Source organism: Antrostomus carolinensis, unplaced genomic scaffold, assembly GCF_000700745.2.
Source record: "Antrostomus carolinensis isolate BGI_N321 unplaced genomic scaffold, ASM70074v2 scaffold30158, whole genome shotgun sequence".
Lineage (NCBI taxonomy): Eukaryota > Metazoa > Chordata > Aves > Caprimulgiformes > Caprimulgidae > Antrostomus > Antrostomus carolinensis.
In genome coordinates, this window is record NW_010334136.1 from 12,128 (window position 1) to 30,140 (window position 18,013).

Below are 18,013 nucleotides of genomic sequence, written 5' to 3' on the forward strand. Positions count from 1 at the left end.
TGTGGGAGCAACCTCTCCAGAACTGCAGTTACCCAGTGCTGCCAGAGTCAGGTCGTGGGGCTGGTTTGGTGGGGCAGTCCTGTCAGCAGGTTGACAGCACACAGAGGGAGGCCTCTGTCTGAACCCTCTGCTGGAATGTGGATAAAGCCCCTCAATTAACCTGAAGGAGCAAACGAGGTATCTGAAAAATGTCTTGGGAAAGATTTTATGTGAATCTTAAGAAACCATGGAGCTGTCAGGCTCCCTGGCTCTCTCTTTTGTGCAAGAAACATGTGTGAGTTTTAGAAAGGAGCCTTTTTGTCCTATCTTCTCTTTCTCTGCAGTTTGTAGCTCCATGCAGACTGGTGATTATTGACAAACTATTTCTGTTGTTATGTGTCTAGAGGGCTCAAACCAGTGCCTGATGAAGAGCTGATCGAGCTCTACGGTGGTACACAGCACATCCCCCTGTACCAGATGAGTGACTTCTATGGCAAGGTATTGTAAGCCCTTTACTGCTATGATGCAGCAGCTTTTTTAGCAGCTACAAAAACAGAGTGAATTGTATGAGCATGTAAATGACTCCAGCCTCCCTTGGACTCCGAAAGGCTCAGTCCCTAGCGAGCTGCAGTGTGTGTTTTTGTTCTAGTGAGAATTTGCCCCAGAGGTTATTTAGCAGTTTAGCATGTGAAAGCCATTTGTGGAGCTTTTCTAAACAGCAGGGCTATTGGCCTAGAGCTGAATGGCTCTGGAGACTGATAGGGAGATGTTCTTTGCTTGTTTCTTGGCCAAATCTAGCTCCCAAGCTACCAGGTCAGCCTGCAGTGATGGTGTTTGCTGTGCGGGAGGGGATATGGTGTGTAGCAGCAGGGTGCTCGCAATGCCTTTCTCTCTTTGGTTTTGGGTAGGGGTTTTTTATTTCATGAAAGGGATCTCTCCTCCACACCTCTTCAGACTTATTCAGTGGATATTATTCATAGGATTGGCTTCCATGACTGTTAGGGGACTTTTTTTAGGCAGAAAGGCTCACTGTCATAGTAAAGGACTGAATTCTGTCCATAGGGGCTGTAGAAATCCTTTGGTTGCCTGAACTAAAGGAAGTTAGGAGAAATTTTTCTTCCTTAAGTGCCTGATGTGGTGCAGTGGGCAAGCAGGGCCATTCACATCCCTTTCCCCCCAGAACTGCTTTGTTTCTTACCCTTTGTTAGTTCAGTTGCCTTAGGGGAAGCTGGAAGGAGAAGGGCAGGCTTCCTCTGCTAATACCCTTTTGAGTCTGCTGTGTGAAGTCTCCAGCAAGGTCACTTTTTGATTTCTCTCTCTCTCTCTCTCTTGGGAACAATTAATCTGAATAGTTGCTTTCTGCATAAGTGTATACTCTGTTTATAGCTCAGTGTTGTTTTCAGCTTTGGAATAGGATGTTTCTGTTTAGAATTTGATATGTCTGTAAACTGCGCTCTATTAGCCTTCTGCTGTGCAATTCTCCTCACTCCTGGCAAACCTGAGATTATTTCACCTTTCTTTTTAAAAAATGTAAGCATGATATCTGCTTTGAGCTGTGGCCTTTGCTATGAGCAGGTGTCCATGCCAAGGTGCTTTTCTATGCTGCTTTGTATGTACCAGGTGTTTTCTTCTCTCCTGTTGTTTAATACTGAAAAAATCAGTATAACATTTGGCCACAGAAGCAGAGAGAGCAGCTTATTCTTTGCAAAAAGGTGAATCTCCTCTCCTAATAATGTAATGAACTCCATAAACAAATAGGTAGATCCCAAAGAGAACAAAAGTACATACAATTAATGACTCTTGCATCCAGGAATGTCTTCTCAGCCTGTGCCACTAACTCATTAGTGGGAAAGCAAGGGGTTAAGGTAGTCTGCCATGCTGATGTTGCTCCCTTTGTAACAGGAAGGTTTGCCAGGTCCCTGATTCCAGGCAAGGCATAAGACAAGTGGGACTGATGTAGCTGAAGCATGTGAATATTCTCCCTTAAGGGTTTCTTTTATCTTCTGCTGGCATGAGTGTGTGGACAGCTACCGGCATCCCAACACCTGCAGTAGGCAGGCACAGATCTTGCCCAGGGTCAGACAATGCAGCTAGTATGGCTTTCATTGGCAGAACTAGTGCTGGCCAGTAATGGGAGTGGAGAACTCATGGGTGTTGTGGAAAAAGTGTACCTAGCGTTCTTTCTAAAACTATGGTCCAGTTTTCATCCCGACTTATATCAATATGTCTGCTGTGAGGAAGTCAAGGCCTCTAAAGGGAGGTGGGGAGGCTGGACTTGCCTTGTAGGATGATGACACAAGGCACAAAAACAATATTAGAGTTGACTAACTACAAGGTAAGTCTTTGCTGTTAACATTGAACATTTAACTGTCTCTTTTATGCTTAAGGTCTTGAAAGGTGGGACAGGTCATTGCTGTGCTCTGCTAAATCCCATACCTGGTGATTTCAGTAGGAACTGCCTGTCTGTGTCCCTCTTGCTTCTTTCCCAGAATCCCTGAACAAGAAAAAAAAGGTGGGGACTGTTTTCAGGAAATGTTGGTTTTGCAAGTGGGAGAAATGTTCCCTTAGCAACCACACATCAAAATGGACAGAAGTCTGTTGAAGGGATTCAGTGAGTATTGCTAAGCAGCACCACTGTGTGCAATATGTGGCCCAAACCAGAGGGTGTCCTTTGTGTTCTCTTCTGCTGTAGGTCAAGTTGTCCTGTCCTGGTTGGATGGAAATTGTATAACCCTCAGCTCACCAACATAGATTTGTAATTGCAACATTTTTTGGTAGTAGACCCCGGACAAAATGTTGTTTATTATTTCTTGGCCCTTTTTGCATGACCTTTCTTGACCTCAATTTGTGTTGCCCCAATATTGCTTTTAGATAGTGCTGCAAAGTGTACTGGTCTCTTGTTCTACCCTTACCAGACCAGACTAAATGGGAGATGTTAATGTTGTTCCATCCTGACGTGACAGTGGCACATGGTTTGCCATTAGGCAGGACGCGCCATCTGTCAGCTCCACCGTATGTACCTTCTGTGATCTTTTGGATGTTGCTTTCATGTCTGCCTTTCACATAGCTATAATAAATGCTTTCTGATGTGGACCAGTATTATCCTAGAGAGTCAGAACTTTGTGTCTGTCAGTCATGGGTTGCTCAAAGCTCACATGCACAGGCATGATGCAACTGGATTGCCAGGGAACCTCTGGTGACCGGGTTCACTCAGAGGTCTGTGCACTTCCCAGTTTGCTTTTCATATACAGCACCTTAGTAGCTGTTCCCTGGCTGATCTGGCACTTCAGCAATGAAAGATGAAAAAATTTATTCCAGCTTCAGCTTACTAGTGAGACTCACCATAGTCTTCTGCACAGGTGGTACATACTGAATAAAAAAGCTTTATTTTACTGGATGGCCTCTCTGGAGACAGCATTGGCTGTTGACCTGCTGATAGGTCTGTGATTGATAGACAATAAAAATAGCAAACGTGTGGGAGAGCTGCAGTCTTGCTTAAGGCCAGGTGAGTTATTCCTTGGTCAGGATTTAATTGTCCATTTCCACTTGACTGCTGAGTGGACTGAAGTTCTTTTTCTTCTTTGTGCCCACTCTGGGTTTTCCGTAGCGACTCAAGGGCAGGCAGACACTGACAAACTGTTTGTTGGAGTGATTCTTGCATTGGTGGACTGAAGTTCTTTTTCTTCTTTGTGAAGTTCTTTTCTTCTTTTTCTTCTTTCTTCTGTGTTCTGGGTTTTCCGTAGCGACTCAAGGGACTCAAGGGCAGGCAGGCATCGACAAACTGTTTGTTGGAGTGATTCTTGCATTGCTGTGTGAAACCTCACTGGAATGTGGTTAGAGCAGCTTTGGTGCCCATGTGTCCCATGTCAGCCTGGTTTAGATGAGCAATGAAGCGCCTCCAGCAAGGGCCATAGCCACTTCTGTAGCAGAGTGTTGTCTATTGGCAGTAACACCAAGAGGCCAGTTGGGAAGCAGAGGGCATGGGGTTGAAATAAAAGTTAGTGTCTAGGAATGACTCCCCGCTTCTTCCACCTTCACCCCATGGTGTAATGATGCTGGGTTTAAATGATTTCTGTGAAGGAGAAGCCTCTCTCTTGTCAAGTATTAATACATTAGGTTAGTGTTTTGGTTGAGAAGAGGGGGCTACTTGCTGAGTGGCTAGGACTTTCCACATTGGTATTTTTCTTTTTGTTAGCCTGGAATGTCTTCCAGATAGTGCTGGGTCATATGAGTTTGTTGGCTTTACTTTGTAAAAAAATATTTTTTGTTTAGTGTGTCTCCTTCATTTTTTTGCTTTCCAGGGTCCATCACTTAAGCAGTTTATGGACATCTTTTCTCTTCCTGAAATGACGCTGCTCTCTTCAGTCATTGATTACTTCATAACTCATGGCATTGAGTTTGACCAGGTGCATCTTTACAAGGATATATCTGTAAGTAAAATGTTAATTGCCTCATTCCACATCAGAATTGTGAGCTCTTTGGCTTGTTAGCACCGTGAGTTCTGCAGTAGCCAAACCTAAGGGGCTGTTAGTGAGTAGCCTAATATGACAGCATCGTGCCTCTTTAGATTAAAGCATTACCAAGGAACACTCAAAGCTGTGTTTTTAGAATATGTTATAGGTTTCTGTCTGTACGACAGAGTTGGTGTTGCTGTACGTTATCTCTTGCAGGAGTGCCTAGGCTGGTTAGGTTGAAGGCCCTTCCATGGAAAAGGCCCTTCATGTGTCCGTGAATGTTTTCTGCTTCTGCAGACTTTTAAGCTCTGTGTTTTCCTGTTAATATCTCAAAGAGGCTTGGTCTGACCGTGTATCACACAGTTTGTTTTATATAGTGATTGCTGTGAAACACCTGCTCTTGCCTGCTCTGAGAATCCACTCCTTCCCTTTGCAGCTACAGAGTAGTCTGACCTTTTTGAGGTGTTTTTCAGTGGGTGACTGTAGTTTCCAAGAGACAGTTACTCCAAGGTGCTAACTGTGCCCTCCAGCTTCACTCCTGGCATTTGAAAGGGCTGCATGGGATACTGTTTGACTTCCTAGTTAATGCTGTGCTTTAAGATACAAGTGCTTGAGATTTCTGCCCTGTGTGACTTCTGTTGACAGATGATGCACCTTCCCTGTAGCCATACCTTATTGCATGCCTTTTTTTTCATGGAGAGGGATTTTTAATTTGTACCTTGTGGGGATATTTTGCTCATCCAGTGGTAGCAACCTGTATGTACACTGTTCCGTCTTCTTGTGAGGATTGCCACATCTGTGCTGCTTCTTTTGTGATAAGGATCTACCCCGTCAGCTTTGCTGCAGACAAGGATTACACCTTACATCCTGACCTTCTGTTAGTCCATGATAAGAGCATGCCAGCTAGTTTCCCACAAGACCTTAACATGTTTCTAGGGTGTTAATAGTTGTAGTTGTTTTTGCTTTTGAGGTGGGACAAATAGGAAGAGGGGATACAGCTGAATCCTGAGGCCTTTTGTCAAGACTGTCTTCTGAGCTTTCATTTGAGGTTAAAATGGACTTGTTCCTAATTGAAATCTTGAGAGCAGGTGGGTAGTTGCCATAGCCTAATACCTACTCAATACAGGGTAAATGGTGTGGTTGGGGCCCAAAACTCCCGAGTGTGGCATTTGTCTTCGCATCCTTTGCTGAGGGATGTGGTTATTCCTGAGGAACGACTGAGGTAGGCAGTGAAGATTTTTCCAACAGCGTATCTGTGCCAGTGCTTGAAATCTATACTGAAAAGGTGGGGACTGTCCTGTGCTCTCACCAGAAGAGCTTTTTTTCTGTTCAATGAGGATAAACAATCATTTTTGCAAAACTTCTCCCTTTGCAGTAGCCAACTGCAAATGCAAAGAAACGGTTTGCACAGAGATCCTTTTGTGCCTACACAGATGGGTGTCCAAGAGGACCTGCGTAGCCCCAGCCGTTATTACAACACAGGCTCACGATAGGTTAAGACTTGTCTAAACCTGATACTCTTCTGTAAAACTTAGTGGTAATCCTGATTGCAGCACTGTGTGTTAGGGAGCAGGTTGAGTGCTAGAGACACTGCACTGAGTCAAAAGAGCAGACCCTGAGGCAATGGTAAAGGCTGAAGCTGACATGTAAACCAAGTAGTCCTGTCACACCAGTTTGGTCACTTCCTGTAAGAGCGTAGAGTTTACCCTGCGTTCCTTTGGAGGAGTTTTTGAGCTCTGTTGGGCACCTTCCCAGGCTACCAAGATTTTACCTGCAGGAACCTTATAGTTCTTTCCCCATCCACTTTTTGATTTTCTTTAGCTTCTTTTGATTTTAGGGGACAGGGATTTAGGGAAGGAGCATTCCTTTAGAGAAGGAATCTCTTTCTGCTCTGCAATAGTATTTTTGACACAAATACAAAGCATTGCTTGCTAGTGCTGGTCAAAGAAAACTGTTTTCTTCTTAGTGCTCTTGCGTCTTGTTTGGTTTCTTTCTAATAAGGCAGTCCCTTGGTGAATGAGATGTGACCTCTGCCTTTTTACTATTCCAATCTATATGGTTGAAAGAGACTCCTAAAACTCTGTTTTGAAGAGGTGCCACCTCCTCCTTCATCATCCCTCATCTAAGCTGCAAATTCTGGTTCTCTCCCAGCTTTGAAGGAAATTATTTTTGGGGTGATGAGCAGGTTTCACTAGTGCTGCTGTGAGACCAGGTGACTGTGTGGTGTTGTGTGTGTCAGTGGTGAGTGTAGGAATCCAGGCTGAAAGGGCAGCTCCCGAAGGAGAGCAAGTAGTGCAGCGGGTATTTAAGAGTCCTGTTACACTAGGGGAAAGGCAGCATTTGTTTACTGATCTAAATTGTCAGGGATTAAAATGTGTTGCTGTTCTGGAAATGGTTTTGTGTATCTGGCCTACCTGGAGACTTGGGAAGAATCTCAGTTGAGGATGTCCAAAAATGTGTTGCATTTTGGCCTCTGACCTGGAAAACAGAGGATATTTGGACACCCCTGATGGTATCTATTTTAACTTGCCTCCCTCCTGAAAAGTGACCAGCTCTATTTTGGTTTAAAAAAACCCACAAACCAAACCAAAAAACCTCACCCTCCTAGTGGAAGCTTCTGCTCTACCTGTGCCCACTGGCCATCTAGGGCTGGGAGCTGTAGCCCTCCTTGGCTTGTGGGGAGTGTTTTGGAATCACAGATGCTCACCACTGCTGCTGGTCACCTCATCTACACTCCCAGCCTTTGGGTCACATTTGGCAGAGCTTCCACAGATGTAGAGAGGAAGAAAAGCCAGCTGGTGTCTGGGCCAGTATGGTTTTGGGGCAGTACACAGTTTTGGAATTGCACAGTCTTGATTGCCTTGGTAAGGGTGTGTTAACATGTGCTGGTTTCCACGAGCAGGAAGGAAACTGTGCTTTCACGGATAGGTTTTGAGGTTTTTCCCCTTGTACTGCATCAGCTGAGCTAGTCACTGTGTACTTTTTGGCATGTGGGTGAGCCTCGCTGTACAAGGTCCTCTGCTTAGCATTAATGTAGCTTTTGTTCATTCAGCAAGAAGAGGAGATGTGTCATTACTGTACTGGTCCTCAGTGGTGACAACAGGTTTGTGTGCTGGTGAACAGGAATGCCATAAGTGAAACTGAAGCTTTTTTTCCCTGCTCTTTTCTTTAGGATGCTATCAGAGATGTACATGTGAAAGGAGTGATGTACAAATGGATTGAAAAAGATATGGGTGAGTTAAATAGAGCTCTGGAACCAAATCCATTTTGATGTGTCTCGTACTATGTGGTGTCCTGTGTCAGATGAGTGTGTAGGACCTACACGCAGTCACAGGAGCCAGGGGGACACAGAAATTAATGAAATACTTGCTTGTGGATGCCTAAAGGCAGCTGAGGGGTAGAGTGGCATTAAGAACCCAGTGGTATTTAGGGACAGGTGGAGGATCTATTTTAATGGAGGAGATGGATACCTCATTGCTTGTGTTTCTTTTTCCCTTCATTTTGTAAGTGAGGGATGATAGTCCTTGGCATGATGTGAACATGCAAAGGCACCATTGGGAAGGCTTCCTGGTCATTCAAGGGAAAGAAAACTCCTGGTAGCAACATGGCCTGGAGTGGCTGTGCCTGTCCCTTGCGATGGTTTGGTATCAACCCTATTTTTGCTGATCTTTTCAGTTCCTCAGTCTTTCTCTTCCCTATAGATGGGATTGATGAGGATAAGAAAGGACATTTTGTCACCATGGTGGTTCTCTGCCTGCCTGCCTGAGGGGGACCTAACTCAGGCCTTTTGCATCCCTAGTGGTATAGGGGCTAGGTTTGGGTTTGTTTTTAAAGAAATGTGGTCATGACTTATGCCAAATTTTTTTGATTGATGATGTCTGTTTTATTCTGATATAGAACAGTATATTCTGCATGGGGATGAAATCTATGCTGTGCTAAACCGACTGGTGAACCACAAGAAGAAACTCTTCCTCATTACAAACAGTCCCTTTAGCTTTGTGTAAGTACCGTTATCGCATATCGACGGGTCACCACAGCCCAGCAAGAGCTGTGCAGTGCAATATCTCCTGTGAGCATCTGGAAGTTGTGTGCTAGAGGTTTTTGTGGCAATAGTGATGAAAGTGCTTTCTGGGATCTGGTTGTGGTGAATGTTGCACCCCACAGTTCTCTCTACACCATTGACTCACTTTTTGAAGAAGAGATGAGGCTGTGGCTAGCCCGAATGTTACAGAGCTGCCACTTTGGATTACCTCTAGCAGCTTCTGCTGCATCACAGACTCCTCTGGACTTCCCATGGTAGCAGAAGAAAGGTGGGGCAGCTTGAAGCAGTCAAAGTGCTACATCAGTCGTCCATGCAATGAGACAGCCTTGGGAGATTCACAAATCTCAGTGCTTAAATATTCTCTGTTACTGAAATCAGAGTAAATTTAGGACATACTGTTGTGAAGATGCAATGTTGGGTGAAAAAGACTAATCCATCTGTTAATTTTTCTGTTTCTTTGCCCTTAGGGACAAAGGCATGAAACACATGGTTGGCAAGAACTGGAGGGACTTATTCGACATGGTCATTGTGCAAGCTGACAAGCCCAACTTCTTCACTGATCGACGGAAGTACGTGTCCCAGGGTGATATTGCATTGCTGCATGGAGGTCTGAGGTTTCCAGCCCCCTTCACTGGAGTAAAAGGATTTCTTTACTTGCCAGAAAAGTAGTGTTTTTCTAAGCATAATCTAGGTCCAGTAGGCATCCAGCCTTCCAGTGCCCCCTCAGATACTCTCTGAGGAGATAAAAATCAACCAGTCTGGGAATAAGTGGATAGAATGGGTAGTGCCAAGCAGAAAGTGTAATTCTAAAATTGGCTATCTTAAGCCTCATTGGTTTTGTCTTAACATAGATGTTTTTAGGGGTTTTAATGTACTTAAGTCTTTAGAAAGAAAAGAAGAGTGGAGCTGTGTGTATGAGAGCTGGCTGTTTCTTGACTCTGGGTCATGAGCCACAATCTTTCCTTTTCCTGTTCCCCACAGCAAATATCTCTGTGGTTTGGGTTTTTTGTTGTTTTTTTATGTTACTGGATACATGCTGTTTTGTAATTGGCAGCTCTGGAAGCCTTTGTACATGGCAGCTGGTTTTTGTGGTCAGTTAGGAGCTGCCAAGGGACTAGCTGATAGGCAAGCTACTGTCCTCGCTTTGCTCTTTGGATTATTGGCTTGGGAACTTGTGTCTGCTTTGTTGCCTCAATTTATGCCTGACCAGAAATTACTGCTCTTGAGGGAGAGGTCTTTCCTATTAATGTATATTCTTCCCCCATTTCCCAGGCCACTAGCATAAACAAGAGTAAACCTAGAGATGGCTTTAAAAGCTGTGCTGACCTGGTAGATGTTTTCTCCATGGGATGTGGGTGAAGTGTTTTACAAATGTAGTGTGGAGCTATGATGATCTGGACCTCTAGGACATAAAACCTTATGGCTGCATGCTGCTGAAAGTTTGCTTGTGTGGTGGGCCAGTGGAATGACAGGACACATATATCCAAGGTGAGGGGGAACCTCCTGATAGTGAGCTGTAGTGAACTGTGGAGTGTTTTGTCTGAGGGAAAATGCAGGTGTGCACTGGAGACCACTCGTGGGTGAGGAGCCTCCGGAGTGGGTAGGCTGTCGAGTTCATTGTGGGAGGTTGGATTCCTTCTGCCCTGTGGCAGCTCGGGATCACACTACTTCTGCATGAGACCGTACTCTGCTTGCAGCAGGAGCAGCTTCATACCAAGGCTTTTGTTCCTGGAGCTCCCAGTTTGGACCTCCCAGGATAGCAAAGCTCCCGTCAAGCATGAACATCCATTGGGGGTCAAGTAACTTAAGCCTTGTTTTGTTTCTTCTGTCCAAGAGGAACATAATCAGGCAAGACCTCAGGAACAACAGGAGCCAGCTCAGGTCAGCTGCCAAGATCCGCACGGAGACTGTTTTCTATCCGCTCTGCAGTCTGCTTTATCCTATTAAGACATTCCATGGTCTCTGCTGTGCTGAGGTGTACCCAGACTGGAACAGGACACAAACTGTTTCATGGCAAAGCCTTCTTGGCTTTTGCATTTCAAAGGGGGTCTGTATTATTTTTTCCCTTTCTCTGTATCTGAAAAGCAAGAAGAGTTGTTAGGGATATTGCCATGAAATGGTTACAGTCAGTGGAAGCATTTTGAAAAGATATTTCCCTTTCACACTTTCTCTTTAAAAAAAAGAAAATAGTGCAGAAGGCCCAGAAGGTGACTTCTCACGTAGAGCTTTTATTAGCTGCTACATAGGTAAACAAGTTTTCTGATTTAAATGTTGTGGTTGCTGAGCAACAATCACCAAAAATCAAAAGAAGTTGACATCTGCCCCCTTTTTTTCCAGACCTTTTCGAAAACTGGATGATAAAGGCTCACTGCAGTGGGACAAAATAAACCAGCTGGAGAAAGGAAAGATCTACAAAGAGGTAAAGTGACCTGGGTGCATAAGGGGTATGAAGCAAGAGTTTGAAATGGTGGGGACTCATAAGTCTCCAGTTTTGGGAGTCACTGGAAAACAGAAAAATCTGCTTAGTCAGGGTGGGGGAAAATGATGTGTTCTTCTATAGGTCACTTGTGGATGTTTGATGTTCGAAAATGAAGAAGCAGAAGTCCTTGAAAAGAATGCCTGTGATAGTTAGAGGGTATTTGTAAGAAGACGTGCTCTAGGCTCTGTGTCCTGCACTGGCTGGTGGCAGTGAGAGATGCCCTCTGTCCACGTGCAGAGAGCTCTTGCTGGCCTGGTAGGACACTGTCCCCTGAATGCTTTCAGCGTGTCTCTTGGCATGCTGTGGAGCAATAGCCTGCTGGGCTGTAAGGATTAGAATAAAGGGTCTGTTCCTCTATCAGAAAGCCCTGCCAAGGCCTGAGTGACCTGTCACTGTGTGATGGTTTAAACTGCTGAGAATGGTGAGAGATGCTTCATGCCAGGTATAAAAAAAGGCTGCTCTCCCGGCAATCCCAGCTTTTTACAGTTGCAGGAGGCAGAGCTGAAATGAGGTGTAACAGAGCTGCCTAGTAGGAAAACTTTTTGTCCGCAGCTCTGAAGCAATTTCCGTGTGTGGGTCATGCTGCAGAAGTGATTTATTCCACCCAGCTCAACTGGGATTGGCATTAGAGATGGAGGGTCCCTGGGACAGGGACAAGGGGGGAAAGGTCAGAACAGGGCCAGTTGAGTTAGGGTGTTGGGTACTTGCCTTTCTGCCCAAGAGGACCCGTACCAGGTTACCTCAGCCAGGCTAAGTTTTCCCCTGCAGCTGCTCTGTTTGTGTGAGAAGGGGTAGCAGGGAAACATCTTCTGCATGTGCAGCAGGGGAGCTCCCCTGCCCCAGTGTACAGTGAAACCTTGACCCTTGGAGCTCTGTTCTGACATGGTCCAGCGTGGCCAATAGTGCAGTTTTCCCTTGTCTCTTCTGATGTCCTGGTCCTGAAACCCTTGTCCTGGAGGAGCTCCCAAGAGCATGCCAGTTCAGGGTAAGAAGGCAGAGCTCTCTGCAATGTGATCTGCAGGCAAAGGTCTTCCACACCTCACTCCATATTGTCCTCCATAAGGATGGAAAAGGTGGACTTGTGGAGGAGGGAGCAGAGAAATCAGGGTGATCAAATAGGACACAAAGCCTTGCTCCTGTCTCTCTCCCCTTCCTGAAGGACAAACATGTCCGAAGGATGAGCTGTTACTCTGGTGAACTTGCTGCCTTGGGGTGTTCTCCTTGCAGCTTGTCTGTCCCCTGAGAACAAGTTGCCTCTGGCTTTAGGACGGTTTGTTCTTGGTTATGTGAGCTGTCCAATCCCACGGGAAGAAACTGTTAGTGAGATTGTGGTCAAGTAGCTGGGACCTGACCTATGGTACAAAAGTAGGTCATGTCCTGGAGTAGTGCTGTTGGAAAGCCTCTGGCCTGTCCGGTGGGTCTGTCAAAGCGCTCTGCTAGTGTCCCATCCTCTGCCAAGAGCTAGGAGCTGGGAACGTGCAAGTAGAGCTCATACAAAGTCTCTCTCCCATGGGCAAACTTCCCCAGTGAGTTAGAGCAGCTCCCTCAGAAGAAAAGGTCCACCTCAGGCATGGGGTTTACTGCTGAATTAAATCCTGCTCTTGACCACCCATATCTTGTGGCCACAGGTTGCTCACCCAAATGAATGGTGCATTGGGGAAGGGAAAAGAGGGAGGAAGGAGGGATGGGTGGAATTTTGGAGTCCTCTCTGGTTCTCCCCCACCACAGTGTTCATCCAGCTGCATCAAGGTTGTTGCCTAACTAGTTTTTGGGCTGTGACAGAGAGTGTATCCTGGTTGTAGTACACCTTGTCCCCAGCATTTTTGGTTTCTTGAGGTGCCATAGTATGCTTCTTTCTGGTAAGTGTTAGTGGCCACAGATCTTGCTGTGCTGGCAACGCTGCTGGAGGCCTCTGAGCAGACATGTTCCTGTCTTCTGAAGCACAGAGGCATGGCAGTTGTGCTGTGGGTATCTCAGATGAATGGGATCTCAGGGACTGGTGTCACACCGGGGACTGGGAAGTTCAAGTGATGGCCCTTTAGTCCCTCCTTTCTGATAGAGGTGGTGTTTTCTCTTTGTGGCACGTCCGTACTGCCATCCCTCCCCTAGTCTGCCATCTCCAGAGGCAGGGAGAAGGACAGACAGCTCCTGGAGGTCATGTAACAAGTCTAGGGCTCAGTGGAGGTCCAAGTGCAGGTTTGCTGGTTGTCAGATCCACTGCTGTTTGAGGACCATCCTCCTCCCAAGGCTGTGGTCCATTTCCCTGCTCTGTCAATGGCTTCTTGAGCAACCTTCAAGAGAGCAGCAGCAATGTCATGTCCAAGAAGTGCAGAGGCATGCCTGACCTTGTGTTCTCATGCTGTTAAGGGAAGTGTGCATCGCCGGTGATGCTGCAGGAGACCCAGCACCCTGGTGCTGGACACCCTTTGCCATGCATACAGCTTGTTGCCAGTGGCCACATGCAGGACTGCAGGCTGTTGTGGGAGCTGGCTTGTGTTTGGGAGGTTTCTGCCTGGGCCAGTGCTGTTGGGTGGATGTGCTAGTTCTGTTTCCTGGCACTGGAGACTGGCTGGAGAGATGGCTGCTGCGTGGCTCACAGGTTTGCACTGATTGATTTTGCTGCCACCATCTTGTCTGCTGGAGTTGATGGGGACTTTTTCTTTCCTAGTGGGTTTTGTGTCTGTTGTGACTCATGTGGAAAACTTGTATGGAGATGGAAGGGGGGTCCCTGAAGTCTCCTCTGTGTGCAGACAGATGCTTGGAAAGCCTTGAAGGCTGCCCTGTGCAGCGCTTTCGCTGATGCCTTGGGGTTTGGTTTGTTTTACTTAGCTGTGAACCTACCCAAGCTGCTTGGCTTTTTGGCTTGGTTAAGTAATTCCTGTGAACGCGTGGGCGTTGGTAATCTTTTGGGTTGGGATGGTGCTCAGTGATGTGAGAACAGCCTCAAGTGCTCCTGACTCCAAAAGCCTCGCGTGATGGTGCTCACCTTACCTTACCTCTGATGCACCCTGTGGGGCGAAACTGTTATCACCTGAGCCTGACAACTTCTAAACACAGAACATCCAGAGTTCTTTCTGTCCGTTGCTCAGGCTTTTCTAAGTTGGTGTCTCTCACTTTTGGCCTCTAAACTACTTTTTTTATTGCCTTTTTGGTTCATGTAGTCCTCTTGACTTGCTGTGCCCTAGAGCACAGAACTTCCCCCTGGATTGCCTTTTGGGTTCGGAAGAGTTTCTGCCATTGTCTTTAGTCTGAGAAAAGCTCAGGGATGTACAGGGGGGTTGTCACATGGGAAGGAAGTGAGATAAGGTGGGGAAGGACAGAAACCTCTGGGTTTGGATGGTGGGGGGGTGAGCAGGTTGACATGAGAGTGCTTATATCTGCATGTGGTAAGGTTGAATGTCCAATTGTGTTGACAGGGTTGCTGAGGTGGCTGCCCAGTACCACATGGTGAGGATGGAGGCGTTTGGCCTGTAACCACATTTCTCTCTGTGCTCCTTTTCCTTGCAGGGTAACCTCTTTGATTTTCTGAGGCTGACAGGCTGGCGTGGGTCCAAAGTGCTGTACTTTGGTGACCATCTGTACAGCGACCTTGCGGTGAGTGAAGAGGTCTCTGCTCTGCAGTGGGAGAGGTGGGAACAAGCCTGTGTGGCTGCTGTGGTTGCAGCTGTGTTGGAGTGTCAGGCAGGGCCCTGCTCCGAGCGCTCAGGTCTCCACTACGCTGTGCTGGGTGCTCTGCAGGCTGTGACTTTTGGGGCACACTTGTGACAGATAAGCATCCCCACTCTGCTGTCACACAGAATCAAGCAGTGGAGAAAAGGCTTCTGAAATACTTCCTGTGGGTAAAGAACATCTGCTGGTCTGTGAACTTCGGAGCAGTTTGTGTGAATCCAACGTTTCTCCACAGCTCTTGGCCAGGAGATGGGTGTTACTGGCATGGGTCATGGGTGCCTGTCCCCTGAGAATCCATAATGGGAACAGACCACTCTTCTAGGAAACAGGGTTGTGTTTGGCTTTCATTCTTTATATTGAATTCTTGGTTGTTTTTTCACCCCGACCTCTAGGACCTCATGCTGCGTCATGGCTGGAGGACTGGAGCCATCGTTCCTGAACTGGAGACGGAGATTCGGATTATAAACACAGAGCAGTACATGCACTCCCTGACCTGGCAGCAGGCCCTGACAGGGCTGCTGGAGAGAATGCAGGTAAACAGCTCCTGTCTGAGCGGGGCGGGTAGCATGCTGCCTTTTGAGTTTGTGTTTTGGGCTTGGTGTGGGAATCAGGGATGCCCCATGTTGCCTGTGTTCTCAAAAATATCTCGTCCTCCTCCTGGTGCAGTGGACTTGTGGGTTCATGAGTTACAATGGAAACTGGGGGGAGCTGAGGTGTGGCCCACAGGACTGATACGACTGGTGCTTTCTGCTGTTGGCTTTGCAGATGTATCAGGATGCAGAGTCGAAGCAAGTATTGCTGGAGTGGATGAAGGAACGGCAGGAGATCAGGTGAGCTTTGTTCCTCTCACTCATGAGGTCTCTCAGGAGTTCCCAGGGTCTATTTTGCAACCTGTTTTGGGAACGGTGGTACTGCAGCTGTTGGCCTGTGGTCCTCCCTGGTGTCCCATGTCTGAAGGAGGATGCAGCAGTGCAGCCCTGCAGCCTGGGAGCTTGGATGGGTTTGAAGGCAGGGTGGGAAGGGGAGGTGGTGTCACCCTGTGTTTGGTGTGGGGGTTGATGAGCTGTCTGCTGCTGCAGCTCCTGGCACTGCGGGTGGGTCCCTGCCCTAACAGGTAACAAGGAAGAGTGAGTGGGGTGAGTATTTGTCACAGTCTCACTTGGTCTGCATCACAGCCTGGGTGGGAGGGTACTCCGGGTGATCCCAGAATGTCTGCTGGAAGCTAGGTGGCTCAGGGATAAGGGATTGGAGGGGGAAGAATCTGTGACCATGGCCTTTTATCTACAGAGCACCATGGGTTTCCTTTCAGGTCGCTGACGAAGAACCTGTTCAACCCCCAGTTTGGAAGCATCTTCCGCACCTTTCACAACCCCACGTACTTCTCTCGGCGGCTGGTGCGGTTCTCTGATATCTACATGGCATCCATCAGTTGCCTAAAAAAATGCTGAACTATGATGTGAATTTCACCTTCTACCCCCGGCGCACTCCTCTGCAGCACGAGGCTCCGCTCTGGATGGATCAGCTCTGCACAGGCTGCATGAAAACCCCCTTCCTGGAGGAGATGGTGCACATCCGGTGAAGGGCCAGGTACTCCGGGCACCGGCACAGCGTGAGGCTGTACGTGGGGCCGGGCTGCTCGGCCAGCAGCACCTCTGTCTACCACTAAAGGGCGTTTGACACTTACATGTGTGTGTAGATGGTGTGCTTTATTTTTTTTCCCCTTCACTGACTCCATCCCTTTCCCTGAGGTGCTTTGCAGGCTGGACAGAGGAGGGGTGCTTGTTCTGGGCCATACGTGAGCCACAGAGAGTTCTCTGTAGGAGTAGGTGAGATGGAGAGTCAGTGCTGGGGGTGGGAAGCTGCCAATCCCTGCTCTGTGCCCAGAGAAGTGACTCAGAAATGGAGTCCTGAGTCTCTGGTGCTTGCTGAGCACGCTGCAGCCTCCCAGGTGAGGTGTGACAAGGTGTGTCAGGTTGGTAGCTGCCCCGACAAGGGGAGTGATTCTGCAGGGGGACAGTGAGGGGACAGGGTTGCCAACTGGGCAGCCAGTGAAGCACATCAGTGAATCATGGCTGACAAAGCATCAGCAGTGTTACCCACCCAGAACTAGTACCAGCAGCCCTCACCCCCATCCTGCTCCCCACCAGACTGGTCTGTCCAGCTGGTGATACTGGTAGGTAACTGTTAGTTAAACTTGCAGGATGTACAAGTCCTGTGTGAGAGCTGAGTGGGAGTAGGTCAGAAGGTCTAAAAATAAGTGTTTGATGACGTGCCTGGTTTCTGAGTGAGCTTAGTGCCATGCCCTGGTGGGATTTTTTGGGTTTGATGCTACTTGACATCAATATTTTGGCAATTGATGAGGCATGGTCTGTTGTGACTTGCAGAGGGATGTGTTCAGCCTTTCAGGGTGTCAGCAGCCGTGGTGGCCTTCCACCTGTGTTTGCTGAGGTGTGGCCTGAAGCGTAGAGAGGGATTGGTGTGGATGTCAAGGAGGGTGTGGGTGAAGTGCTGCTGGGTGTGCAGGGTCAGCAAAGCACTGAGGTGCTTCCTGAGGAGGAGGAAGAAGAAAGAGGGGATAATAGAGGTGCCAGAGCATGTACCAGATGCCAACGGTGATGGGCTGGGGCCCAGGCAGGTCTGAACTGCTTTAGGATGTGAGGTACAGAAAGTAGGTTCGTCACTGGGCTCGGGGCCATGCTGGTTTGGGCCAGGCTTGAGACTGCACTGAGGGACGGGCAGAGCCTTGGGGTGGGACAAAGGGGAGTTAGGTGGGTGGGGGGTTGTTTGTGCCACCCTGGTGCTGGCTGGCCCAGGGAAACAGGAGAATGTCATTCCAGTGGGAAGCTGGGTGTGTGGGAAGACGATGGCTATGGGGGTGTCAAGGGGTGAGAGACATCTCTGGGGTGGGGAGTAGTGTGTGCTCCCCACAGCACACAGGAGATGAGTAGTGTGGCTGCTGTCACTGGAACTGACATGCAGGGGCAGTCATGGGACGTTTGGAGGCAGAGCTCTTGGTGCTCTGGAGATGTTGGTTGCCTTAGTCCACCTCCCCCTCACTGCTGCACCATTTGCAGATGGCAACAAGGGTGACAGTGTTGGGGGGACAGGCAGGAGAGAGAGGGAACAGGGAACCAAGGCACTTTGGTGCGGGGTCGGGCAGTTAGCAGGTGGTGAAAGGGGTGAGCGACCACAGGGCTCTGGGACGCAGAGTGGGGCAGTGTGGCAGCCGTGGTGTCGGGGGCAGCGGCGCGGGGGGCAGCCGAGAGAAAGGACCAGGTGGGTGTGGAGGACCCTCTGCCAGGGGACGCCTCAGAGAAAGGTGCTGAAGTACAAGGTGTGAGTGTCGGCAACCCTCAGTGACACAGACACACACAGACACAGACAGACACA

The 18,013-nt window shown here is 48.1% G+C and overlaps 1 protein-coding gene across 1 annotated transcript in view; it reads left to right on the forward strand.

Moving 5' to 3' along the window:
• Positions 1-16,305, forward strand: part of NT5DC2 (5'-nucleotidase domain containing 2) — a gene marked incomplete at its 5' end in the record, with an annotated part of 20,643 nt that extends 4,338 nt beyond the window's left edge. The window contains 10 exons of the mRNA XM_010174123.2: positions 384-477; positions 4,281-4,409; positions 7,606-7,666; positions 8,331-8,433; positions 8,943-9,044; positions 10,813-10,894; positions 14,462-14,548; positions 15,016-15,156; positions 15,389-15,453; positions 15,933-16,305. Coding sequence (XP_010172425.2) covers positions 384-477; positions 4,281-4,409; positions 7,606-7,666; positions 8,331-8,433; positions 8,943-9,044; positions 10,813-10,894; positions 14,462-14,548; positions 15,016-15,156; positions 15,389-15,453; positions 15,933-16,071 — 1,003 coding nt within the window. The remainder of the gene's footprint in view (positions 1-383; positions 478-4,280; positions 4,410-7,605; positions 7,667-8,330; positions 8,434-8,942; positions 9,045-10,812; positions 10,895-14,461; positions 14,549-15,015; positions 15,157-15,388; positions 15,454-15,932) is intronic.
• Positions 16,306-18,013: the final 1,708 nt, after the last annotated feature.